Genomic DNA, 27,695 nt, shown 5'->3' on the forward strand with positions numbered 1-27,695 from the left:
TACCCCTGTTGGGGTAATCATTATTATAAATGTGTTTGCAATGAATATAAAGCCTTATAATATACATGCTTACTATATTAATCAATATATTTGCTTATTAGGAATAGTAATGCTCATCCTAAATGTGTAACTATATTAAACAATATAGTTATATGTGTTGATCGCTTTCAACGAAGACAAACGCCTACGCCAAGGTCGCTCTCCAGGACAGCTGGGTCCAGCGAGAGATACAGTTTCGAAAGGACATAAAACAATCCACTGAGTTCTTGCTCCGAGGACTGATTACTGGAAGATACGCGTCGACCCCTTCCCCAGATGCGAGTTCAACAGGGAAGATCGGTGAAGGATGCTTAAATTGTTGTTGGCTCAACGGATGGCTATCAATCAACTTGTATATTGTTTTTCCTTTGTGACGCTTGATATGGAATTGTTTTGTTTCTTGCTTACACAATTGGATCGATTACACGCATATTGTTTTAATTTGTGACGCCAGGTTGACGCTTGGTTTGCTTGATTATGGAATTGTTTTGTTTCTTGCTTACGCAAATGGAATCGATAACCTTGTAATTGTTTTGATTTGAAGCCTTAAATAGGCAGGACATAATGCCGCTCTTTAGAATAATCTTGGGTGGGGCGAGCTGCCGGATGTATTCTCTTCTTGCAAGAATTAAATGTGATGTGACTACAGATGCCTTTTTTATTGAAAGCTGAATTGGGAAAACCTAAGGAATAAACCTACTATTGGATGAACCTAACATTTGGTCCTTCGAGCCTGTGGTCAAGATACCGGAGCAGAATCCAGGTCGCTTCCGTTCGATATCTGGAAAGACCGTGCACGGCGCTTAAATACCCTTTTCCGGGCTGGATTACTCGACGAGGCGACTTGGGTTCTCGACGGTTTCGACGACTAACCCTCTGAAAGAGACATCTGGGGTCATATCTGGTAAGTCCATTTTTTTTAAATGTGACTCGCGTCCAGGGGACTGCGACACGCGTCCAGGGGACTGCGACACGCGTCCAGGGGACTGCGTTACAAACCCTGGGTATACTAGTCGCTGCCAGGTAACGAGACAGAGCATGAGTCTATAAAACTTGGGGCAGTTCGGGGTGTCCTGTGCCGTGGTCCGGAAAGGTACAAATATAACTCTGACAGTATATCAAGCTAGGGTATACATTTGTGTTGCGTGTGTTACGTGTTGTTACGTGTTGTGTGTGTTACGTATGTCCTTCCGCGGAAAAGAAATTTGCTAACTGATAACTGAGTGCACGCGAGCTCCATCCAAAGATGGGCAACTCGAATAAAAAAGCGGCTAGTGACGACGATCCAAAACAGCGTCTGCCGTGTAGAGATTGGAAGTTTGTTGAAAGTCAAAGCGCTACAAGAGTTAAACACCTAAACTTATGGATAACCGAGTATGGGTTTACTGGACAGCTTAATATGCATAAAATACTGGATTTACAAGATAAGATGCGCGTTAAGCACAAGAGTAATCTGTGTAAAATGGATAATGATGGATATGAGGATACAAATTATTGGTTTTTGATGGCAAAAAAGCGTTGTGATGGGAATGTTAAAAAAATTGAGCGGAGTGAGAGCCAAAATGTTGATAACAGCGGGGCCGGAAAAGCAGAGCCTTCTGTCTTGTTCCACAGAAAGGAGGACGATGACACAGGCGCGGTGGGAAAAAGAGGGGGCCTTAAAGAAAAAAAGCTAGAGGGGGGATTGTCGGGAAAAGCGGAGGAGACGCGGTTGTATCCGACGCTGCCCCCTCCGACATATGGGCCTGACCGGGTGACCAGGTCGGGGGGCCCCGTTGGGGATTGGTCAAAAACGTGGGAAAAAGTGCTATCCCCCCAGCCTGGGGCGCCGCCAATGACTGATATTTTTCCTGAACAATACCCCATGATCGAGGTCGCCAACCCTAATGTGGAGGATAAACAGCCCGCGACAATCCTAGTTCATAGAACTTGGACACAGGACGACGTGAAAAAGGCTATAGATGGCATCACGTCGCACAAAATTGATGTGGATGAATTTATCCTACAAATGGAGGACATTAGGCGGTCGTATCACCTAAATGGAGTAGAAACACAGCAAATTTGGATGACCGCATTGAAAGGTGATTGGCATGTTATTAGAGGTGATTGGAGCCCAAAAGGTGAAGGGGGCTCCCTAGTTCATGACAGCCGTGAGTTAAACTTCAGGGTACTTGAGTTGATAGAACGGGCCACGAGCAAATTTAAAACAAAGGCGAATTATACCGCTATTGGCAGAGCTAAGCAAAAGGATGATGAGCCTTTCGAGGAGTATAAAATCAGAATGACAGCTTGTTTTAAGGCTAACAGCGGCATCGCTGAGGACCACGCGGTGGGTAGCCTTTATCGGGAGCAGCTAAAAAATGTGCTCCATGCTCATTCACACTATACTCTTAGAGACTGGGTTGAAAAACATTGGGTGGACAGGCCCTCAGGCACGCTTGACCAATACGTGAATCAGGCATTGCATGCTGAGGAGCAGCTAAAAAAAAAAGGGAAGAAAAAAGGGGGGTCATCCTCAAATGAGGATGGAATTTTTTACCGAGATAGGGGATGGGAACGTAAAAAGTTTAATAATAACAGAGGGAGAAGATATATGGGGAAGACGGACAAACGACGGGCGTTTGACAAATGCGTCTGCTGGATCTGTGGAAAATTGGGACATATATCGCGTGATTGCCCAGATAACAGGGCCTCTGGAGGAGAGGCCCGGCCAGCATGACTAGCCGACAGGCCTGCTCAAAGTATAGTGAGTGAAAAATTTGAATTTGAAGAAGTTGAGCTAAATTTAGCGGAAATACTGGCATTGGACACGATTAAACCGGAGATTACATTGTTCGTAAATGGGGCACAATTAAAGTTTTTATGTGATACTGGTGCTTGTAAAACTGCAATTCAAATGAGTGTTCCAGGAGCTAAATATACAAATCGGAGGGTATTTGTGACAACAGCAGGTGGTCAGGTTGCCGCCGTTTCGTTTGGATAAGAGATCCGGAAGGAGAGACATGTAAGATGTCTGTATTGGTGGTGCCTGAATGTCCTGTCAATTTATTGGGTAGAGATGGTCTATTACAGCTAGACCTAGCTTTGGTCCCCTCCTCTAGTGGGAATATGGTGGTTAAAAGGCGAAAGGAAATTCTAAGTGGCCAATTAAATGTTTTGCAGGGATGCCAACCTGCGTTCTTTTATTATACGCTGGACTTGTCAGATAGTACGCCGACGGGGGTAGGAAGCGGGCTGTTGACTACGAGTGCTGATCTGATTGAGGCGCGGGAAGGTATTCAAAACATTAACTCCCTCCATGTGCTGATGTGGTGCAAAATGACTGAGGGGCCTGATAAGACGTATGAGAACAAATTGGCACAAGGCGTTCCGGCCGAAATTAAAATAGACTACCTTTATGCGGACGGTATTTCTACAGTTGTGGGGGGTGTTGAGTTGCCTGAGGGGTATAAAAACCTTTTTCTCGAATGGTCACCTCCACACATTGTATTATACAAACCATACAATCAAGGAAAGGAGGTGCTGCGTGACTTTGTACATATGGCCCGCGGGGCAACCGATTGGACGACATTGGACACGGGGCTTGAATATAGCGAACATACGGAAACATACAGAAAAGCAGTATTTCTCACTACGGGCGTAGGAGTGGGAATATACCTTCAGTGACTAGTGAAATCGACGAAGGAGTTATATCTGTTATCGGATGAGGAGGAGGAACTGTTAGCGACGGTTCCTCCCGAAATATGGTCTAAAGGGCCTTCTGATGTGGGACTCGTAAAAAGGGTGATACCAGTAAAAATTAGACCGAAAACTGAATTCAGGCCTTGTGTCCGACAATATCCATTAAAGCCTGATGCTTTGGAAGGAATAAGACCGGTAATTGAGGATTTGTTAAAAGCAGGAGTGATTATTGAATGTGATGATTCACCTTGCAATTCTCCCATATTTCCAGTAAAAAAGGCGGCCCCTTCTGTGGGATGGAGAATGGTTCAAGATTTACAGGCGGTAAATTCTGCAGTGATTCAGCGTGCACCTTGTGTGCCAGACCCACATACACTTCTGAATAATTTAGATCCAGATGCGACATTTTTTACGGTGATTGACATAAGTAACGCCTTTTTCTCCATCCCATTAGATCGAAGCAGTCGGTATTGGTTTGCCTTCACGTTCGGAAGGAAAAAGTATACTTTTACGAGACTGCCGCAGGGATATTGTGAGAGTCCCACAATATATGCACAGGTAATGAGTAACAGTGTTGCGAGATTCCACCCGCCGGGGGGAAGCCAAATTATTGTGTATGTTGATGATGTATTAGTTGCGTCATCTACTTTGGAATCTTGTAAGATAGACACTGTAGCGTTGATAGGCCACCTGGCGGCTGAAGGCCACAAAATAAACAAAAACAAATTGCAGCTTTGTAAAGAACAAGTAAAATATTTGGGACATAATCTCGTCAAGGGAGGAAGGAAAATTTTAGAAGACAGAAAGAAGGTGGTCTTAGACGCACCTAAACCGCTAACTAAAAAGCAGATAATGTCATTTCTAGGTCTCACTAATTACTGTAGGGCATGGATTCCGAATTATGCGGAAATTGTTTCTCCCCTTACTAAATTGATGAATGATGTTGGTTTGAAAATGTGCTCGAGTTTAAATTGGACAGCAGAGGCGGAAAATGCGTTTTGTACATTAAAACAGATGCTAGTAGCTAGCGGAACCTTAGCGCTACCCAATTATAACAAGCCTTTTGTACAAATGGTAGACTGTAAAGGAATGTATATGACGTCGGTGCTGACTCAAGAATTCGGGGGGAAGATGCGGCCGGTTGCATATTTTTCGTCCAGATTAGATAGGGTGGCCTGCGCACTTCCTCATTGTGTACGGGCGGTGGTGGCAGCTTCGATGGCAGTAGAGAGCAGTGCTACAATAGTGCTTTTTCATTCTTTAACCCTTAGGGTTCCACACGCAGTGGCTACATTGTTGTTACAAACTAACATGAAATTTTTATCTCCAGCAAGGCATTTATCTTGTATAGCCATTTTACTGTCACAACCACATCTCACGCTCGAAAGATGCGCTAAAATTAATCCAGCTACTTTGTTGCCACTTCCTGGGGAGGGAGAACGTCATGATTGTCAAGGGGTAGCCGAGGAGGCTACGAGGTGTAGGAAAGATTTGATGGACCAACCGCTGGACAGTGGTGAAGTCCTTTTTGTTGATGGTTCCGCTAGAAAAGATGATACGGGGAAAACTCAGACGGGGTATGCGGTTGTAACCGCAACTAGAATACTAAAGGCAGAACCTTTGCCGTCCAATTACTCTGCGCAAGCGGCAGAATTAATTGCATTGACGGAAGCATGCATTTTGATGGGCAACATGGACGTTACAATTTATACAGACAGTCAATATGCGTTCTCAACTTGCCATGTTTTCGCTAGTTATTGGGCAAATAGGGGTATGATATCTTCTAACGGCAAAGCAGTTACGCATGCCAAATTGTTACAACGGCTAATAGCTGCAGTTCAGCTCCCAAAACGAATTGCTGTTTGCAAGTGTGCGGCACACACTTCAAATCATGATCGGGTGTCCTTGGGGAATGCCTTTGCTGATAAAACGGCAAAGGAAGCTGCAAAGAAACCCTTTATTGGAATGGCAGACTCGGTATATGAAAAAAATGTCTTATCGGACGACATTTTAGCAAAAATGCAGCTACAAAGCCCACAATCTGAATTCAAAACATGGATTGGCAAAGGGGCAAAATTGCAAAATGGGGTTTACGCGAGCATTGAAGGCCAACCAATCTTACCAAAAAATTTGTTTAGATGGGCGGCCATTTTGAGTCATGGCAAAACGCATGTCTCGACGGCGGGAATGGTTGCTTTGGTACAACGACACTACAAAACGTATGGATTTAATCTATATGCAAAAAATTTTTGCAGAGCATGTTTGATTTGCGCTCGGCATAACCCCCAAGGGGGGATACGGCCAAAACGTGGGCAATTCCCAAAAACTACATATCCATTTCAAGGGATACATATGGATTTTATTGAATTAAGTAAAAGTGAGGGGAAAAGATACTGCTTAGTGATTGTAGATGCCTTTTCAAAATGGGTTGAAATTTTCCCAACAAAAAACATAGATGCGTTAACTGTAGCCAAAGCATTATGTAAAGATATCATTCCACGATATGGAATCCCAGAAACCATTTATAGTGATAATGGCACCCATTTTGTTAACAGAATAATTGATGGAATTGGCAAGAGGTTCCATATTTCGTTACGAAATCATTGCGCCTACCATCCACAATCAGCGGGCCTTGTAGAACGGATGAATGGAACTATAAAGAATAGACTAAAGAAATGCATGGAAGAAACAAAAAGGCCGTGGACGAAATGTATCGATTTAGTAAAATTATATATTAACATCACGAGTACAAGCGGATTAACACCGTATGAAATCCTGTTTGGTAGACCTTACAAATTGCCATTATTCACTACACAATGGGAATTGGATGACGAGGCAAATCTAGCTGACTACATGAGAAAATCTTTAGAAAAACGCATCGAACTTAAATTACCGTAAGGGGATTGTTCTTTTCAACAGGAAACGGACGGGACGACGGTGGTGCCAGGAGACTGGGTGCTGATACGCAGCATAAAAAAGAAACATTGGAGTGACGCAAAGTGGGAGGGGCCATACCAAGTGTTGCTAACCACACCAACAGCTATAAAGATAGCCGAGAGGGGAACTTGGATCCACCTTTCACACAGTAAGAAGGTTATCTCAGTTGAAACGTTTCAAGCTCCCTAAACAAAAATGGTAAAAACAATTATTGCTCTTGGGGCAATGGAATTAACAATTGTGATTTTTTTCCTATCCACAGTAGGGCTACTTTCTCCAGTTGGAGAGAAAGGCGGAGGCGTTTCAATTAAGGATATACCTTCTTACGGGAGGGTAAAACGAGAAACAATAACATGGGAAATAACAAAGTCAGACATAACATTACCTTCTAAATCAAATTTCCAAACATGCATTCGAGATGACACCCCCAGACGATTAAGCACACAAACAATGTTTTGCCTTCCATACAATAAGACTACGGAAATCTTCCTTTCATGGAAGAAAATATTTTTAGACTCAGAGGCATCCATGTTGCCATACGAGGGATCAGTCTATGGTGAAGGATATGTGTGGTACATAACAGCCCTGAGGAGGGGTTGGAAAAACCTTGTTGCAGAAACTGGTCAAAATTGGCAAGCTTGGACGTCGGACGCGTGCGCAAAAGCCATCAGGCCCCTGATAAAATTAACCCATTCGGAGGGGGGATTACAAATTGTTATTCGGACTGACAAGTTCACTTGTGGAAAAGTTCCTTGTCTGACGTTTTTCCTAAGTCCATGGTCAAGTGGGGAAGACCCTTGTTACAAATTTTACATATGTGTCTCAACAGTAATGACCATGCCTATGGAGGCTGAGTTTAGGGCGTCAGAGAAGGAAACACCCGGATCTGCCGTAGTAAAATTAAAATCTGAGAAGACCAGAGATGATGAATTCATTTCTGCAACAGGGATTTCCCAAACGGGCAATAATTGGTTGCTGTTGATGGAAAATGCAGCTAATACTATAAATCAAACCTGCATAACATGTATGGGGCCTCGCCCTCTCTTACGAGTAGTACCCGCACAAATTACTCCTGATTGTGTAATGGAGATAATGACAAATGAAAATGTAAGCCCCAATTGTGAAAAATGGAATAATGTATACCCTGTTACAAAAGCAGCAAAGGACAAACCTAATTTTTCAACACATATTGCTTTTGATCATTTTACCTGCTTGCACCTTACAGGGCTGGGTCTGAAGCTGGGCGCGATAAATGAGACATGGTGCGCTCGAATTCTAAAACAGACTGCACCCCTGATTCCACGTTCTGACCTGTGGTGGTGGTGTGGTGGAAATAAATTATACGACTCCTGTCGAAATTCGGCGGGACTATGTGCCTTGGTCTCACTGCTTTTACCAGTATCTGTTTTTCCATCTACAGTGGAGGAGATACAATTGGCTGCGCAGAAATCCAGTATGTTGGCGGCCCCCTCGCGACGGCGTCGATCGGCATGGAGAGAGGGAGATCCAACATACATTGATGCGATTGGCATCCCACGGGGCGTACCAGATGAGTATAAGCTGGCTAATCAGATCGCAGCAGGTTGGGAGTCTATTTTTCTTTTAATTACTCCAAACAAAAACGTTGATCGGATAAACTACCTGCATTACAATGTCCAAAAACTTGGAAATTATACTGAACAGGGATTTGTGGCGATAAAGGAACAATTGGCAGCCACCAGTCTTATGGCGTTCCAGGATCGCATAGCAGTTGATATGCTGCTTGCGGAGCAAGGGGGCGTGTGTGCAATGTTTGGAGATCAGTGTTGCACCTTCATACCGAACAACACGTCACCCGATGGGTCCCTCACCCAGGCCATTAGTGGCCTGCAGACCCTCAACCGCAATATGAAGGAGCATTCTGGAGTCAGAGAATCCGCCCTTGAAAGCTGGTGGCATAAGTCTTTTGGGAGGTATAAAGATTTGGCCAAATCTGTTGCATTTTCAGTAGCCCTTTTTGCTACCATTTTGACATTATGCGGGTGTTGTATTATTCCCTGCTTAAGATCTTTGATAAGCCGACTTATAACCACTGCGATTGCCCCTACAAACTCTAAATTGCATGAATTATATCCTCTGTTGATGAGACGTGCTGAGGGGAGCAGTGGATTTCAAGAGCATGGAAATTGCGAGGATGAATTGGGCGAAGATGATTTTGTGTTTTGCTTCAGACCAGCCGTGCCAGTGAGCAGGTAAAACTAAAGCCAACGGAGACGGACATTTCCTCCCCATTTTTATTTTTTTGCCATAAAATGAATTAATGGAATAAAGCCGAAAGGAAGTTTTATTAAGGAGATCATGTGCAAATTTATAATATAGGGGGGAATGTTAGGGTAATCATTATTATAAATGTGTTTGCAATGAATATAAAGCCTTATAATATACATGCTTACTATATTAATCAATATATTTGCTTATTAGGAATAGTAATGCTCATCCTAAATGTGTAACTATATTAAACAATATAGTTATATGTGTTGATCGCTTTCAACGAAGACAAACGCCTACGCCAAGGTCGCTCTCCAGGACAGCTGGGTCCAGCGAGAGATACAGTTTCGAAAGGACATAAAACAATCCACTGAGTTCTTGCTCCGAGGACTGATTACTGGAAGATACGCGTCGACCCCTTCCCCAGATCCGAGTTCAACAGGGAAGATCGGTGAAGGACGCTTAAATTGTTGTTGGCTCAACGGATGGCTATCAATCAACTTGTATATTGTTTTTCCTTTGTGACGCTTGATATGGAATTGTTTTGTTTCTTGCTTACACAATTGGATCGATTACTCGCATATTGTTTTAATTTGTGACGCCAGGTTGACGCTTGGTTTGCTTGATTATGGAATTGTTTTGTTTCTTGCTTACGCAAATGGAATCGATAACCTTGTAATTGTTTTGATTTGAAGCCTTAAATAGGCAGGACATAATGCCGCTCTTTAGAATAATCTTGGGTGGGGCGAGCTGCCGGATGTATTCTCTTCTTGCAAGAATTAAATGTGATGTGACTACAGATGCCTTTTTTATTGAAAGCTGAATTGGGAAAACCTAAGGAATAAACCTACTATTGGATGAACCTAACAACCCCATTTTACCCCAGTTTAATTTTTGCCGTTTCGCCATTGACGTCCATCGCTGTCTTTTCCCGGGAAAAATCACCCCCCTGGCCTGGTTGTAATGTCTCAAAAGCTCCAGTTTTTGTATTCAATCAATAAATGCTGCTAGGAAGTGGATTTTACCTCATTTTAGTGCATTTTTTTGCTGTTTCACGTATGGACGTATATGGACGTATCGACGTTCATCGCTGTCTTTTTACCGGGGAAATGATCCTCCGGGCCCGGTTCTGATGTCTAAAAAGCTCCAGTATTTGTATTTAATCAATAAATGCTGTTTTCGGCTGGATTTTACCCCATTTTTGGGCAATGTTAGCCCGTACGCCATTGACGTTCATCGCTGTCTTTTCCCGGGAAAATCACCCCCCTGGCCTGGTTTTAATGTCTGAAAAGCTCCAGTATTTGTATTTAATCATGAAATGCTGGTAGGAATTGGATTTTACCCCATTTTTGTGCATTGATTGTTTTCTATGTGTCGCAGCTGCAGCTGCAGTAGAGGTTTTATAGCCATAAAATAGTTTTTGAGGGTTGGATTGATACGTTGAAGGCGCTACCAGAAAATGCACGGACCGCCACTGATATATATATATATATATATATTTATATATATATATATATATATATATATATATATATATATACATATATACATACATATATATATATATGTATGTATATATACATATATATATATGTATGTATATATGTATATATATAGAGAGAGAGAGAAATAAATGACTGTATCGGCCGCAAATTTTAGACTTTTAAGTGCGCCCTATAAATATATCGTATTTTCGCACCTATAGGACGCACTTAAAAGTCTAAAATTTGCGGCCGATACGGTCATTTATTTCAATATAGAGAAAAGATAAACAGATAAAACGCTAAACAAAATTTTCTTTGACCTTGGACGCAAGATGTGCAAAAACCTGTGGAAGGCATCACGTTTCATCAAGTAGATGTAGAAGATTTTTTTACGAGATGGAAGCTGTGAGGAAATCTTAGCATCTGAATAGGGTAGAGACGCAACAAATCTGGATGGCAGCATTTAAAGGTGATTGACATAAGGTAGGAGACTGAGATCCTAAAGAAAATGAGGAGGCACTAGAACATGACAGTTGAGCATTAACTATGAGAGTGCATGACTTGATAGACACAGAAAAAATTAAAACGAGAGCAAATTATACTGCTATTGCCATTTGAAGAGTATAGAGCCAGGATGGCAGCATTCTTTAGAGCGAATCGCATTCCTGAAGATAACACTGTGTGTTATATATCAGGAACAATTGAAAAATGATCTTCTTGCTCATTCAATAAATGCAATCAGGCAATGGATAAATAAGCATTGGGTAGACAGAACGGCGGGAACTCTTGAGACAATTCCCGTGTGGATAAGAGATCCAGATGGTGAAACATGTAGAAGACTAGTTATGATGGTGCCAGACTGTCCTATTAATTTGTTGGGAAGAGATGGTTTGCTGCAATTGGGCCTGCCTTCAGTGCCTTTGCCAAATGGAAACATCGAACTTTAGAGACGACAGGAACTTTTAGAAGGACAGTTGAATGTCCTACAGAGCAGACGTCCGATTTTTTTATTACTAAACGCTGGACATTCCTGAACAAACCACCGATTAAGACAGGAGACCTTTTGTTGACAGCTGCTGCAGAAATAATAGACAAGCAGGAAGACCAAAGGGTGGCTGATTCCCTACATGGAACCATGTGGTTTAAAAGGACTGCTGGGCCTGATAAATCATATGAAAAGAAATTGACACAGACTACTCCGACAAAAATCACTGTAGGCTATCTGTATTCAGATGGCATTTCTACCGAGGGAGCAGGTGTAAAACTGACTGACAGACTGAAACCATTGTAATATAAGTGGAATGTTCCACACAAAATATGGACAAAAGTGGAAAGATATGGGTGAATTTGTGCAGACAGCAGAGAGAGCAACAGACTGGATGGAGATAGAGAACGGAGTGGATTACAGTGAACAAACAGACGTTTCGCAAACCAATGTTTCAGTGCAGACGGGAATTCATTTGCACTGACTGGAAAATTCTAACACAGACGAATACCTACTGCAGGAGGAAGAGGAACAGGTTTTAAAAAACAGTTTCTCTTAAATTATGGTCGACAGGTCCTTCTGGTGTAGGACTAATAAAGATTAGACCTGTTAGAATTATTATGGAATATTCTATATGTGTTGTAAGCATTTTTAATAAGTAATAAGGCATTTTAATTACTTTTGTATAAGACTGGGACAAACTCGAGGTCACCCTGCTGGCTCCAGCTTGTTGACATAACACCTCACCCTCCAAGGACTGTTTACTGGGAGATCTACGAAGGACTCATAAATTGTTTTGTCTGGGACACCGGCAGTTTACCTTATAAAGAAATTATTATGCTTATACTGCAAATTCTTACGCAGGTGTTTTTCTTTCAATGGCAATTGTTAAATCAGATTACCTTTGAATGTTTTGGTTATGTGCCTCTAAATGTACCGAAGAGTATGCCGCTCGTCAGAATGCACTGGGGGCTAAGACGACGCCACATTGCATCTCCTTGCAAGTTGTAAGCAGAGTTTGTTGAAAGATGTTTTTCCTTTTTTAATTAAATATTACTAATAATGATTTAAAAGGTTTGAATCATTATTCCAACATTTGGTCCTTCGAGTAGCCGGGGTCAACACATCGATAAGGAATCCAGACGCTGCAGTTTAATATCTGGAGTGACCGTGCACGGCGAGAATCCCTTTTCCAGGCCGGACTATTTCTCAGCAGCGCCTGTTTTCTAATCGGTTGACGACTATCCTCTTGGTAAGCATCTTTCGACATTTCTGCCGAGTCCGCGTGTGATGGCTGCATATTGTTGACGGGTTCCGAGTGCGTGAAGGGCATCACACGCGAAGGCCTTATTTTGAGAAGTAAGGCTCGCATCCTGGGGATGGCGATTTTAAAACCCTGCGGATACTAGTCACTAGCAGGTAGACACGGTGGGGTCTATAAAAATGTGGTGGTCGACATTGGTTGTGTGTGCGTAGTTGTTAAAGAAAAAAAGGTACTACGGGGGCACACAAATCCACTCCAAAAAAATGGGTGGTGCAAACAGTAAAACGGCTATTGACGACGATCCAAAGATGCGTCTGCCGTGTACAGATTGGATTGTTGAAAATCAAAGCGCTACAAGGGTTAAACACCTAAACTTATGGATAAATAAATATGGATTTGCTGGCCAGCTTAATATGCATAAGATATTGATACTGCAGGATAAAATACGTGCTAAGCATGGGGGAAATCTTAACAAAATGGAGCAGGAGGGATATAATGATACCTATTATTGGTTTATGATACATGGGTTAAATCAGTTGATAACGGTGGGACTGGAAACACAGAGGCTGTGTTATTCCACAGAAAAGAGGACGGCTAGCCCGGTGGGGAAGAAGTGTGTTGTTGTTGTTGTTAAAAAGGAGGGCCCCCTCCGACAAATATGACCAGGTCGGGAGGGCCCGTGGGGGACATGGGGAGAAAACACTATCTCCCCAGGCCGGGGCGCCGCCAATGAGTGATGTGTTATTGAACGATATCCCATGATCGAAGTTGCTGATACTAATGTGGGCAAGGAGCAGGCTCCTACTAAATTTGGATGTTCGAATCCAAAAGCTGATGGTGGCCCGTTGTGTCATGACGGTGGTAATTTGAATTTGTGAGTGCATGAACTGATTGATCGGGTTACGGGGAAGTTTAAAACAAAAGTTAATTATACCGTGATCAGCAGAGCTAAGCAGAGGGATGGTGAGCCTTTTGCAGAATATCAAATCAGGATGACGGCTTGTTTTAAGGCCAACAGATTTTGTCATAAAATGAATAACAAACATATAGTAAAAGGAGGGAATGTTAGAATTATTATGGAATATTCTATATGTGTTGTAAGCATTTTTAATAAGTAATAAGGCATTTTAATTACTTTTGTATAAGACTGGGACAAACTCGAGGTCACCCTGCTGGCTCCAGCTTGTTGACATAACACCTCACCCTCCAAGGACTGTTTACTGGGAGATCTACGAAGGACTCATAAATTGTTTTGTCTGGGACACCGGCAGTTTACCTTATAAAGAAATTATTATGCTTATACTGCAAATTCTTACGCAGGTGTTTTTCTTTCAATGGCAATTGTTAAATCAGATTACCTTTGAATGTTTTGGTTATGTGCCTCTAAATGTACCGAAGAGTATGCCGCTCGTCAGAATGCACTGGGGGCTAAGACGACGTCACAGCGCATTTTCCTTGCAAGTTGTAGGCAGAGTTTGTTGAAAGATGTTTTTCCTTTTTTAATTAAATATTACTAATAATGATTTAAAAGGTTTGAATCATTATTCCAACAAGACCGAAGACTGAATATAGACCATGTATACGGCAATATCCGTTGAAATCAGATGGCCTAGTGGGTATAAAACCAGTGATTGAAGATTTGTTGAAAGCAGGAGTCCAATAGAGTCCTACCATATACTGTCAAGTAATGGCTGCCAGTCTGGCAAAATTTATTTATGTAGATCAGGGGTCTCGAACTCAAATTACCTGGGGGCTGCTAGAGGCCGAGTCTGGGTGAGACTGGGCCGCATCAGGATTTCCACAAGAAAAGCACTGATAAAACATTCCAACGTTATCAAATATCTTTATTTTTTAACAAAAAATAATGAATTAAATAAATTAACTTAAAGATGAATAAAAAATAAATCAATCAGTAATACAAAACCAAATAATACTAATGAGCATACAGTAGATATACACTGGCTGGCTAAGTAGAGAAAATGAATTATTTTTATTCCGTTTCAAATGTCTGTATTAACAGCTCTTTAACCTTTAACTTTCTGAACTTGAATGGAACATTGAACATGAAATATTCTGAACACGGCTTCTCTTGCCTACTCCTTGCTGCTAGAGACCTGGCAGCGCTTCTTCTCACATAGTCACATTTGGCTTGAGGGAGGAAGCAGTGGAGACCCTCAGTAGAGCTTGAAGATGCTCATCAGTAAGTCTGGACCTGTACTTGGACTTATTGAAGTTCAAGGTGGAGAAGAGCTTCTCACACAAGTATGTGCTCCCAAAAAGGCACATGGTCCGCTTGAACCTTCGGGAAAGTTCAGGGAAGCTGGGGGTCAACTCTCTCAAAAATTGCCCAAGCTTGTCTGCTTCTCCACTCACCTCCCTGAACTTGGCTTTGAGTGCAGAGTTGCACTGCAGGTCAATGAGCTCCATTTGAAGCTCAGGAGGGGCATCTTGCACATCAAAGGAGAAGGGGTCCGCAAAAATTTGAAATGTGGCTTTGTGTGTCTTGAAGTCTGCAAATCTGTGATCAAATTCCTCCTGTAGCTTCGAAATGGCCTCAACATACTTCTCACCACTGAATGGTGTGCCTGCATCCACGAGAGCCTTGCATGCTGGGAAATGGCAAAGGTTTGTCTGAGAGAGCTGGGCTTTCCATAACACAAGTTTAGTGCAGAATGCTCTCACGTTGTCATAGGCAGCACTGACAAGTTGCCCCTGGCCTTGTAGCTTCTTGTTCAGTACATTAAGCTCATGTGTGATATCAACAAGAAAAGCCAAGTCCATGAGCCATTTGGGATCACTTAGCACAGGATCAATCAACTCACAAACGGCGTAGCTAGCTTTGACTGCTGCATTACTGTCTTTGGTAGCCTTCTTGAAGAGATCCTGTTGCCTCAGAAGACGTGTTTTAAGACTGGCAACCTGGTTGGCTCTCTCATCTCCCTGGTATTTTTCGTACTCCTCAACATGTCTCGTAGTACAATTACGTTTCAAATTGTATTCCTTGTGCACCGCAACTTTTTCAGTGTAAATGAGACACGTCGGGGTGCCCCTGTGTTCAACAAAGAAATATTGCACTCCCCACTTTTCTTGAAACTGTCTGTGCTCATCACCGACCTTTCTCTTCACGGCAGGCTTTGAAAGAGACATCTCTGGGGCTCTGTAATATGTTTTTCCACTTGGAATGAGTCTCGGGTTGATCTTTCACATTCAGTCGCGCGGGTTTGTGGCGCATGTGCACTTTCGCTCTCCGTTTCAATCGCGGAGATGGCTACAGACACTGACACAGGCTGGATCACGGATCATAGCGCCTCATTCAGTTCTATGCTGAGAGCAGCGGAGGAGTGTGCGCGCCGAGCGGAGTGATCGGCCTCACGGCTTCTCCTCCGCCCAGCTGATTGGAGGAATGAATGAGTGAGTGAGCGAGGCACTGGACAGCCCGGCCGATGTCCCGCCCTCCAGAGCCGTATACCTCACCGTGATTGGTTCATTCAGCTCCGAACCAAAGTTCCCTCTAATTTTTTGTTGGTCTGAGCAGAAAGACAACCTCCCTGAGCGCACTGAGTACCAGTGTGAGCGACATCATCGGTACTCGGATGATTCGCCTAAAGACGTTTCGCCGACGGACGTTTGACAGACGGGCAGGTCGCCGAATGGACGTTCCACCGAACGTTCATTCGGCCGAACGGAGGTTTCGCCGAAACGGGATTCGAACGCTCGCCCCGCCGGATCGTGTGTGTACAAGTTTTTCAACCTCGGCCCGCGGGCCATATACGGCCCGTTAGGATTTTTAATCCGGCCCGCCGCCGGTGTTGTCCAAATTATAGTAAAAATCAATGTTCGTCTACCATCAATGGCAGTCCGGGAGTAAGCACCCTTGGGCAGGCAGATGTAGCAGAACCGAGCCGTAAAATGACAGCAATCGGGTCAAATCCATCCTAAAACAGCATTTAATGATTAAATACAAATACTGGATGATATCGCGATGAGGCAAAAAAACGTCTATAGACGTCCATTCGCCAAACGGCTCAAAATGCTCTCAAATTCGGTCAAATCCAGCTGAAAACAGCGTTTAATGATTAAATACAAATACTAGTATTTGTATTTAATCATTAAACTAACAAATACTAGTACGACCTGTCCGTCTGTCAAACGTCCGTCGGCGAAACGTCTTTAGGTGAATCATCCGGTCACGACATCATCATTGCTCGCTATCGGCACACCAGTATCACACCTGCCACAAGCAGGTGCATGTCAATGTTCCCTCTAACTTTTCATGTAAAACATGCTGTAAAACAAGAAAAACATGAGTGGACAGAGCTACTGCCACTGGCTGCCACTTAAACGGCGCCATCATGGGGAAAGGGGTAAAAAAAAAAAAAAAAAAAAATTTAAAAAAAAAAAATATCGATCTTTCATATTAAGACGGGGGCCGCAAATTATCGTCCCGAGGGCCGCAGTTGGCCCGCGGGCCGCAAGTTTGAGACCCCTGATGTAGATGATTTACTAGTGGCTTGACCTGATTTGGAAACTTGTAAAACAGACACTGTAGAAAATGTGTGAACTTAAGTTACCAGAAGAAGAATGTGTTTCTCAACAGGAACCACACTAACCGGTCGTGGTGCCAGTGGTGCTCATCCGCAACATAAAAAGAAACACTGGCACGACACCAAAGTGGGAAGGTCCCTACCAAGTGCTGCTAACCACACCAACAGCCGTGAAAATAACAGAGAGAGGGACTTGCATACATCTCTCACATTGTAAGATGGTGTTACACCTTTGGTGCGATGTTGAGCGTGTAATGTAGTGTGGGACGCAAATGCAGGGAAGCAGTAAATGACTTGGAATGCAGTGTTCTAAGGAATCAATCATAATACAAATTGACCTTCAAACTCACAAATTATCATGTGGACCGGACACATTGTGGCTATTTTTCCTTCCACAGTTGATATTCAGTTGGCGGCTCAAAACCTTGGGGGCTCATCTGATCTTTCGCAATGGCGACGCACCTCATGGAAGGATGGCGATCCGACATACATTGACGTAATTGGGGTACCCGGAGGCGTACTAGATGAGGATAAGTTGGCTAACCAGATCGCGGCAGGTTGGGACTCCATTTTTCTTCGGATATCTCCAAATAAAAATGTAGACCGAATAAAATACATCTATTACAATGTCCAAAAACTTAGAAATTATACTGAAGGAGGCTTTATTTCCAAAAAAGAACAATTGAGCTCCACCTCACTAATGGCCTTTGAAACGCAAATTCTGGCAGAGAAAGAAGGCATGTGTGCAATGTTCGTAGATCAATGTTGCATCTTCATACACAACAACACGTCACCGGAAGGGTCGCTCACGAGGCCCATTTAGGGCTTGCAGACACTGAACACCAGAATGAAGCATCATTCCAGGGTGAACATCTCGATGTGGAGTGAGATGTTCGGTTAAGCATAAACATTTAGCGTTTTCTGTGATGATCTCGATAGCTAATTTTATAGACATACTGACTGTGTGGATGCATACCTCTTTTTGCCATCTGATTAACCGACTTATAACTGTGGCAATTGCACCCACTCATTCGAAGATAAAATAACTATATCCTTTTCTTTTGATATCGGATGTTGATAAAAGCGATGTCTATGCAGATCATGATTATCATCTTGATGAGGACGAGTTTTACCATGTTATTTGTTTTCCAGACCTGGTCTATGAGTAAGGGGGTACTGAGAACATCTTACTACTTACTTCCTTCTGAGTGTCACTATGTTTTCATGAGAATGAATTAATAAAATAAATCTGTGAGGAAGATTTATAAAGTAAATGAAGATTGAGCGAATGTACAACAAACAGGGGGAATGATAAGTTTATTATTGTCATATGTATCATTTGTCAGTGTTATTCTACATTTGCTAACATATATGAATGCTTGATCAGCGCTGAAGCTTGCATACAGTATCTTTTCACTTGCTGTGAACTCTCAATGAGGAAAAAGACATTTGGCCACCCTTTCTATCTACTGGATGGGATTGGACATTCTGGGAGGCTGTCCAGGACCAAGGAGAAGCAATTCCAGTAAAAGATGTGATCTCAACTAGTGTTTATGCCAAAAGACTGGGACTGTTTGATTGAAACCAGATGCTCTGACTTGGAAACCCCACACCCAGAGCTCTATGTTGTACATACACATTAATATCATAAGCAATAAAAGGGAAAACAGAAGCAAAAGATAAAGGAAGCTGTTTTTCACTCACCAGAAAAGTGTTTCATGTGTCTTTTGCATATTTTTACAAATGTCAAAATGGTGAACCTGACAGGGAGCTTTAGTCCAAGTCCTCTTCGTCAGATCCAAGGGGTTGTAACCCGCTGTTTCTTTTTGTACAAATAAGCTTTTGTACAAGGAACAGTGGTACCTTGAGATACGAGCTTAATGCATTCCGGGACTGAACTCGTATGTCGATATACTTATGTCTCAAATCAACATTTCCCAGAGAAATGGGCTAAAAAAAACAAAATTCGTCCCAACCCAAAAAAATGGATATTGGAATGGAAAAACATTTGTATTTGTTCTAATTTACCATCTATTAACAGAGTAACAAATAACTAGTGGTTATAATGTTTAATAGTACTAATATTATACGGCGGCCTTTGCGACTGTACGTACTGTCTAACTTATAACTATGCCTTTTCTTGCTACTGTCACAATTAAATTTCCCGAATACGGGATGAATAAAGTTATCCAATCCAATCCAATCCAATTTCACTGAGAGAGAGGGACAGAGAGAGAGAGAGAGCGAGAGAGAGACTTTTTGCGCGGTAACGCGCTCGTAACATAAAAAATTTAAATGAACTTGGATTACAATACAGACACAAAATAAATTTAATCTAACCATACAGTAAACTTAATTCTTATTTAGTTTATTTTTTTTATACATTTCTTCTCCTGGGTTGGCTCTATCAATAAATGAAACCAGTCACTCAAGCGCCCTAGGTAAGATGGCCACCCCCCACCTAGGTAAGATGGCCATGCCCCGAGCGTGAAGTGACAGGAACGTGAGTTTTTTCACGTTTTATGCAAGATACATGCGTTTTTTTTTCTTGAATTCCATTCATAGACATTAAAATACATTTTGTTTAGCGTTTTATCTTTTTTCATCATTTTCTCATTTTCTGAACCGCTTTATCCTCATTAGGGTCACGGGGGGTGCTGGAGCCAATTCCAGCTGTCTCCGGGCCAGAGGCGGGGGACACCCTGAATCGGTGGCCAGCCGATCGCAGGGAACAAGGACAACAGAAAACCATGCACACACACCCAAACCTATGGGCAATTTAGGGTGTCCAATATATGTATACTTCAGCAACACGCTTATTGATTTATATATTTATTTATGTATTTATTTATTAACTTGCTTTTTATCTATCTATTTATGTCTAAAATGCCTTTCCTGTATCTGCATTCTCACCCTCTTGCTACTGTGACAATGACATTTCCCGAATACGGGATGAATAAAGTTATCCAATCCAATCCAATGGACTCGATTTTTATTTTTTTTAAAAGGAGTTTCTCCAAAGTATTGTTATTTGTAATTCGTTTCTTTGCTATGAACCCAAGAGTCCAGACCTGTGAGGCCAACGCGCTAACAACTGAGCTGCCAGGCCGGCCTTTAATGATACTCAGTTAATTATATTGTGAGTTCTCTCATGTGTACTCAATATTTGAAGTTAGATTTGGGTTCATTTATTCATTTTCCGAACCGCTTATCCTCACAAGGGTGAGGATCATTCTAGGATCGAACCCTCAAGCCTAGAATTGTGAGGCCGACAAGCTAACCACTCATCTGCCTGGCCAACCAAGATTTGGGTTGTATAGCTCAATTAGAATTTTTTTTAAATAGATCTTGGACCTCTGTAGAACAAGTAGAATTAGATGACTGGCTATTGTTTGAATAAAAACTGTCCTTGTACTCCACCAAAACCATTGTGTGTGTGTGTGTGTGTGTGTGTGTGTGTGTGTGTGTGTGTGTGTGTGTGTGTGTGTGTGTGTGCGTGTGTGTGCGTGTGTGTGCACGCATGCGTGTGTGTGTGTCTGTGTAGACATCCAAAACAGGTCTAACCAAACCAGAATTTCCAGTGTTTGATTGTGGTCGGGAAGGTGGAACTCAAGCAAACATATTTCTGTGTTGACCTAAAACTTCAGGCCATCTTTTTTTCAATAATAATAAGACGTTGACAGATGCTCTGAAGAAATGTGTCTTATGCATAAAAGACATACTCACCGAAACCCTTACAAGCGTGGCGAATGGTTTTTATGTCAGCTGTAACATCGAAGTCGTCAAATGGAACAATGGTGGGCTAAAAATGAGAAATGTATAGACAATCAATTTGGACTATTTGCAACCTTCTAGGAAGAGAAATAAAACATAGTTACATAGTTCATTAAGGGATGTAACTAAAAACTTACACACTTTTATAACAATACATACTTTACCTGTAAAGTTTACATTATCTTCACAACATCACTGCATCGTATTTTTTATACAATTTGTTATGGTTGAAATCCCAAATGAAACTGGAGCTCTGGTCATTGGGTGTGACATCCAGGTCGTTAGCCCACTAGTTGAGCCTGTAAGTTGCTGAATCATTGTCAGAAGCAGTCACCCATCTCTTCCCACCCATTCATACATGCACCTTTATTGATTAAAAGCAGGGGGCCTGGCTTCGCTGGTCCCACCTGCTTGTTTAGAACCAAAAGACAATTGTTGAGCTATTAAAAAAAATCTCTTATGAAAAATGGGTTGGATGAGAAAGGAAAATTTCAGCTACACGCATGCGGGCCCCACAGCTGATATTGCCCCTGCTAAGTCCACACTCTCAGTAATAGGAATCTGATCACGGTCGGGGCTATGTAACCATGATATAGATGCAGAATCGTGAGCTCCCGCCGAGGTCGAAGCCTCGCCACCACTTTGGAATGCAGAAGATTGTGCTGCCATCTTGGTGCGCTTCAATTGTTTACTCCTTTACCAACTCGATACGAAATGAGAACTCCTCTTTTTTGGCATAATTGGTGAAAATGACGGTGCAAACGTATGTAAAGTATGCAAAAAAGGAATGTATAATATACACAGAAGCAGGAGTATGCCTTTTAGGAAAAAATAAGGGAAATGTGACAGCCAATTTCAAAAGAAAGGCTGACGAATTTTACCTATTTAAGCAATGTTTGGGTGTTATTTTTGGTAAAACATTGTAAACCAAAATGAAAATATGACGAAAATACTTAATCACACAATAGCAGTGCTGTTGTTGTTGTTGTTAGGTCACCTCAGGCGCCTAACGATTACCCTCAGCAGCGCTAGAGCTGCCACTGGAACGCGGATTAGTTCATCCAGGGGGTAGCCGGAGGTGTGGGGCAGTGCAAATATATCCGGCTGGATGAAAAACGTAGGGCGCCACGTTCCTGGGTGGCAGCTCTGGGTGGTTTTGTTGGATTCGCAGGCCGCGACGGGCGGCCTCTCGTGAGACACCTCGTGAAGGTTCCAACTGTTGTCTCCCATAGCAGTGCTGTTGCATAGTTCATCCAACTAACTTCAAGTGGAAATGACTAAGCGCAAGCACTCCAGTGTGCACTGAAGATAGTGTGGATTTTGGACAGAGTGTAATGCTTAAAACCACTGCAAGAGAGCAGCAAGCTAACATATTTCAGGTCAGGCATACTCATCGATAATACTTGCAAATGCTCAAAGCTTGAGTTTCCACACTTAGAGAAGGTAAAGAAATTTAATCACTCATCTATTAGGATTCGATAGCCGTTTCTGGCAACCATAATGTCAACTCTGTATGATGCACGGTTTGGATCCGACAGCTGTTTCTGGCCACCATAATGTCAACTCTCTACGGTGCAGGGTTTGGACAAAAGTAGCATGAGAATGTTAACATAAAACATCCACCCATCCATAAATCACGCTTTATCTATTCCTGCACCCCAAAACACTTTTTTTCCTGTCGTGACGGAAAGACTCAGCGAGACACGATGGTGCTGGACGTCCTGACCCAAGATGCCTTTGCATGTCATTTACAAACATTTTGGGAATAATTTCCACCAGCGAGTTTCCAGGTGCAGGCACACACACACACATCCATCCGTACATCACGTTTTATAAGGATTAAAGAATAGATAAAGCGTGATTTATGGATGGCTGGATGTTTTATAACTCCCGTCATGACAGAAAAAAAAGTGTTCCGGGGAGTACCTAGAAATTCGCTGGCAGGCAATCAACCGTTTAGGGCACATGTAAAAACAGTGATTCTAAATAAACTCTGATTTCAGCTGTAACAAATAAAAGTTGAGTTTACACACTTAGAGAAGGTGTACAAATTTGTCCGACAGCAGTTTCTGGCCACCATAAAAAAAATCAACTCTTTTCGTTGCACGGTTTGGACAAACGTTGCGAGAGAATCTTAACATACACACACACACACCCATAAATCATGCTTTATAAGGATTATAGATCAGTCCTCTAATGTTCCAAACTACTAGTGCTACTTAAATCTTCACGTAGGGTTGGAGGGTCCGTTTTTTAAGAAACCAATATTTATCTAAAATTGAAAATGAATGAATAAGTATTTACCGTATTTACTCACCTATAAGATGCCCGCGCCTATAAGCCGCACCCTGAAAATTGCCTTGACATTTTTGAATTTTACAATTTCCAATTTTCACCTCCATATTCATGCTTTTAATAGGGAGTACAAATGTGTTACTTTGAAGGGAAAATCTTAAAAACACAAATGGTATTTCTGAGATACTGTATGAATCAAAAGCATATTAATAGGGTCAATATCATAAGTTAATATGTCTGTCTTTGTAAATGCAAAATATCAAATTGTTCAATTTGAAAAAATAAATACGTCTATCTTGATGAGAACCTGATGCTTTCTGATGACAGAAATGACAATTTTCTTACCAGAAGTTCAAGATGTTGTGGCAGCCATATTGCTTCTGTCAAAATATCTCAATTATTTCGATGGTTCATATTACTCCAATAGGTGTCACTTTCAAACAAGAAATATAATGAAAAAAATCAAAATGAAATTTAGTTTTATTCCCAAATCAAGGCTACTCACGTCTGGCCAGCCAGAGCAGGTTTAACTAGGTTTACACGTCAGGTAAGATGGCTTTGGCCCGAGCGAGCAGTGATGGGAACGTGAGTTTTTTCACATTTTATGCAAGATACATACATATTTTTTCTTGAATTTAATTAAAAGACGTCAAAATAAATTTTGTTTAGCGTTTTGTTTATCTTTTCTCTATTTTGAAATAAATGAAAGTATCGTCCGAATTGGCTTGCGTCGTAATGTCACGCGCCGACGCAACGGCGCCATTTTGTCGTGACATCATCATTTCACGGCGCCATCAATTTGTAGTTTTTTTTGCATATTGTGTTTTTATGCGCATATAAGCCATACCCTCGATTCATTCATCATTTTTTGTCCGAGAAAAGCGCCTTTTATGCGAGTAAATATGGTAAATAATAAAATTTGGGATCAGCCGGCGAGAAAGTGATTCTGGGTTCGATCCTAGGTTGGTACTCACTGTGCTGAATTTGGTTGTCCCCCGGGCTTGTGTGTGTTTTCTCCAGGTACTCCAGTTCCCTCCCACATTCCAAACATGGAGAGTGGGTTGGTTGAACCCTCTAAATTGTCCTTAGGTATGAGTGCGAATGGTTGTCCATCTCCTTGTGTGCTGCGATTGGTCGGGTGTTGCCTGCCTGGTCCCCATAATTAGCTGGGATAGGCTCCACCCCCGCCGCGACCCATGTGAGGCTAAGCGGTTCATAGAATGAATGAATAAATTCTGATTATTAAATTATGTGTTTTGTTTTTAAATTTGACACTACTTTTCCTGGAGCAAACTTTTTTTTTCATTTATGTGACTGTCCAATTACTATTACGTAAAATGAAGCACCAAAAAAAAGTTTGAATATTTTCCAAGTATACCGGTCTATCAGGCCTGATGAAAAGGTTCATTTTGAATGGGATATAAGTCATCTTTCACACCTTTCTGATAATCAGATGAAATCAATACTCTAAACAACATTTTTTTATGCACAGAAGCATGGCAAAAATGTGCAAACCAAAACGTCCATGTTGTGTATTCAGTTATCTCAGAAGAAATTTCTTACCTGCACGTTGCCCATAATTGATGTGTGGTTACAAAAACAAAAATAGAAAGAGGAGCTTGTTTGTTGTGTGCTCGTATGCCGCGAGTTTGGTGTTGTGCGGTGTGTGTAGATGATGAGCGGGGGAGTGCCAGCAATTCCTGCAGACTCAGCCCTGCCCTGTACTGCAGGACTGACGTCACCTATGCTTATTTACATAATAAAAATAAAGATAAAAACAGTGCACAAAAGAGAAGTTAGAACCAGTGGTTTAAAAAATGCAATGTGGTAAAATATTACGTATACTACAAAATAATTATTGTACTCTTCGTTTTGTTCGATATTTATTGTTCTAATTTCATGCAATGTTTCTGTTGCTCCATAAGAGGAAAGTGCAGGGCAAAAATCATTAGATTGGCTTTTAGGACAAAAAATGCTGCTGTGATGTCAGGATTATTATCTTTTAAATACATTAAATCTGTTTCAAAGGAAACAAACTTAATGGGCCAAAGCTAAGAACAAAAGACTTTTAATCTCTGAGTTATAGGCAGAAACTCTTTTGATCTGATTTTTGAAGCTTTTGTTTTAAGTGTCTTTAAATATGCATCATTGTTGTCATGATGCAGTGGCGGTCCGTGCATTTTCTCGTAGCCCCTTCAACGAATCAATCCAACCCTCAAAAACTATTTTATGGCTATAAAACCTCTACTGCAGCTACGTATGTAGCGCTGAATTGGGTGACACTGAGCGCTGAGGAAGTGATATTTCACCTTAGAAAAGAATGACGCGCTGACATTTTCTCTTCTCCTGTTTTGTTGTAAGTGAATTTCCCATTGCACACATCACCTGTAGAGAAAGATTACGGCGAGGCTATTCCAGCTATGTATGGATGTTGCGCGCTATTGAAAATGCCTCCTGTTTTCTATTAACCCTCCTATTTCTCCCCTAACAACTCCTAATTCAACTCCCTGCGCTATCTAAAGCATCCAAACATAGATGCCCTGTATAAAAGGGGGATATATATATATATATATATATATATATATATATATATATATATATATATATATATATATATATATATATATATATATATATATATATATCTTTCAGCAACACGCTTATCTATTTATATATTTGTTCATGTATTTATTTATTAACTTACTTATTACCTATATATTTATGTCTAAAATGCTTCTTATTTCTGCATCCTCACCCTCTGGCTATTGTGACAACGAAATTTCCCGAATACAGAATGAATAAAGTTATCCAATCCAATCCAATGAGCCCAAGAAAAAACGAGACATGATGACAGTGACTGAAAAAGTGACATTGCTACATATGCTAAAGGCATAGCACGCCATTGCGGCATAAATTAATCTACCATGTGTTATACCAAGAAAGAAGAAGCGAACATTTGGAACAATATCCAAGGACACTAAGCGAGTGGTAACCACTAGGAAAAAAATGAACCACCATTATGAGGGATTTATGCCGTAGATAAGGCCGTGAAGATGGCTCGGTTGGTATCCACTGAATGTTTCTCAGACATGACATGGGAGGACATCAACACGCTGGGCGAGAACTACCCCCCTCCCCCAACTCGTTTGTAACAACAGTTCCAAGAAATTGATGACAGCATGGTTGGAGCCATTGAATTTGGCAATCGTCTTGACAGTGTCGTGTCCTTGTACAAAAGCATATTTGTACAAGAAAAGAAACGGAAGTTCCCAATGTCCTTGTGCAATGAAAACCTCTTGCAGAAAGAAACTCCTCCTGTGTCCCCTATGGCACTCCCTGAAGTATCCATCAATGATCCAATACCTCTCAAATCTGACAAAGGGGAGAGGAACTATTTTCACTGTAACTACAGTAATACCTTGACATATGAATGTCCCAACATACGAGATATTTGAGATACAAATAAAATTCCGAGCAAATTTTCGCCTTGAGATACGAGGCAAATTTGATATACGAGCATACGAGATAGTTCCTGATGCGGCCATCCGGGTGGCTGAGGATGAGACTATGAGGCTGCTAAATGAGAACAGCATCGCTCTGTCCTTCTTGCCGCATCTCCCTCACATAAATATAGCTACGAGAACCGGGCCGTACAGGTTGGATTTTTTTACTGGAGATAGCGTGACCGTGTCGATAATCTGCGAAAAAGCCAGCAGAATCTACATTAACTTGAAAGCAAAGCTAGCAAATGAAAAAGACACCAGCGGAACCCTTCAAAGCGAGTCGTGGCTAGTTCTGTAATTTAAAAAAGCGTACTGTGATACACTCAGTTTGAGGTATGGAGAAGCAGCAAGTTCTGACTCGAAAGCCACGGTGGAATACATTAACATCTTTGCCTCGGTTATCGCACAACAAGGTTTAAATTCAGTGTATCGTAGGATTAAAACTTATTTTTAAATGTGCGTATACTAATCAAAGTTCATTTAAGTTAAATTTAAAGTTTGTTATGTTACGAGCGCGTTGCCATCTGTCAAGTATCTCTCCTGTCCTTTCCCTCTCTCTGTCGTCCGTGCACTACGCAGTAAGTCGCTTCCATCTGTACTGAGTAATGTCACATTTTATTATTGAAGGTCACCAGATAGGTAAGGGGTCACCAAACTACGGCCCGCGGGCCGGATACGGCCCACCGGCACATTTGGACCGGCCCTCTGAACAATACCAGAGACGCTATCGGATTTTTTTCCCATTTGGCCTTGAACACTGGGACGTTTTAATCTTGTGTTTGGTTCATTGCACCCCTGCTGAGCCCACAAATCATCCCAGTAAAGCGGGGCTTCGCATTGCTTCTTTGGTGACACGCGCGGGGAGAGTGTTTCCCTTTGATGCATGCGGGCATGTCCACCGTTGCATGCATGAGCAGTGTTACCGAGACATCTGGATGATCG

At 41.8% G+C, this 27,695-nt stretch overlaps 1 protein-coding gene across 3 annotated transcripts in view; it reads right to left on the reverse strand.

Moving 5' to 3' along the window:
• LOC144085521 (annexin A13-like) overlaps positions 1-24,972 on the reverse strand; it is an 88,840-nt gene extending 63,868 nt beyond the window's left edge. For 2 of the 3 annotated variants that reach the window (XM_077614873.1, XM_077614874.1), the window contains exons 1-2: positions 24,814-24,967; positions 20,908-20,983 (exon numbers count right to left, since the gene is read on the reverse strand). In XM_077614873.1, the coding sequence (XP_077470999.1) occupies positions 20,908-20,983; positions 24,814-24,828 (91 nt within the window). In that variant the 5' untranslated portion in view covers positions 24,829-24,967. Of the gene's footprint in view, positions 1-20,907; positions 20,984-24,813 lie in introns of all 3 variants that reach the window. The other variant, XM_077614875.1, reaches the window with a different exon arrangement.
• Between the last annotated feature and the right edge of the window lie 2,723 nt (positions 24,973-27,695).

The sequence above is a fragment of the Stigmatopora argus genome, chromosome 12, assembly GCF_051989625.1.
Source record: "Stigmatopora argus isolate UIUO_Sarg chromosome 12, RoL_Sarg_1.0, whole genome shotgun sequence".
NCBI classification, from domain to species: domain Eukaryota; kingdom Metazoa; phylum Chordata; class Actinopteri; order Syngnathiformes; family Syngnathidae; genus Stigmatopora; species Stigmatopora argus.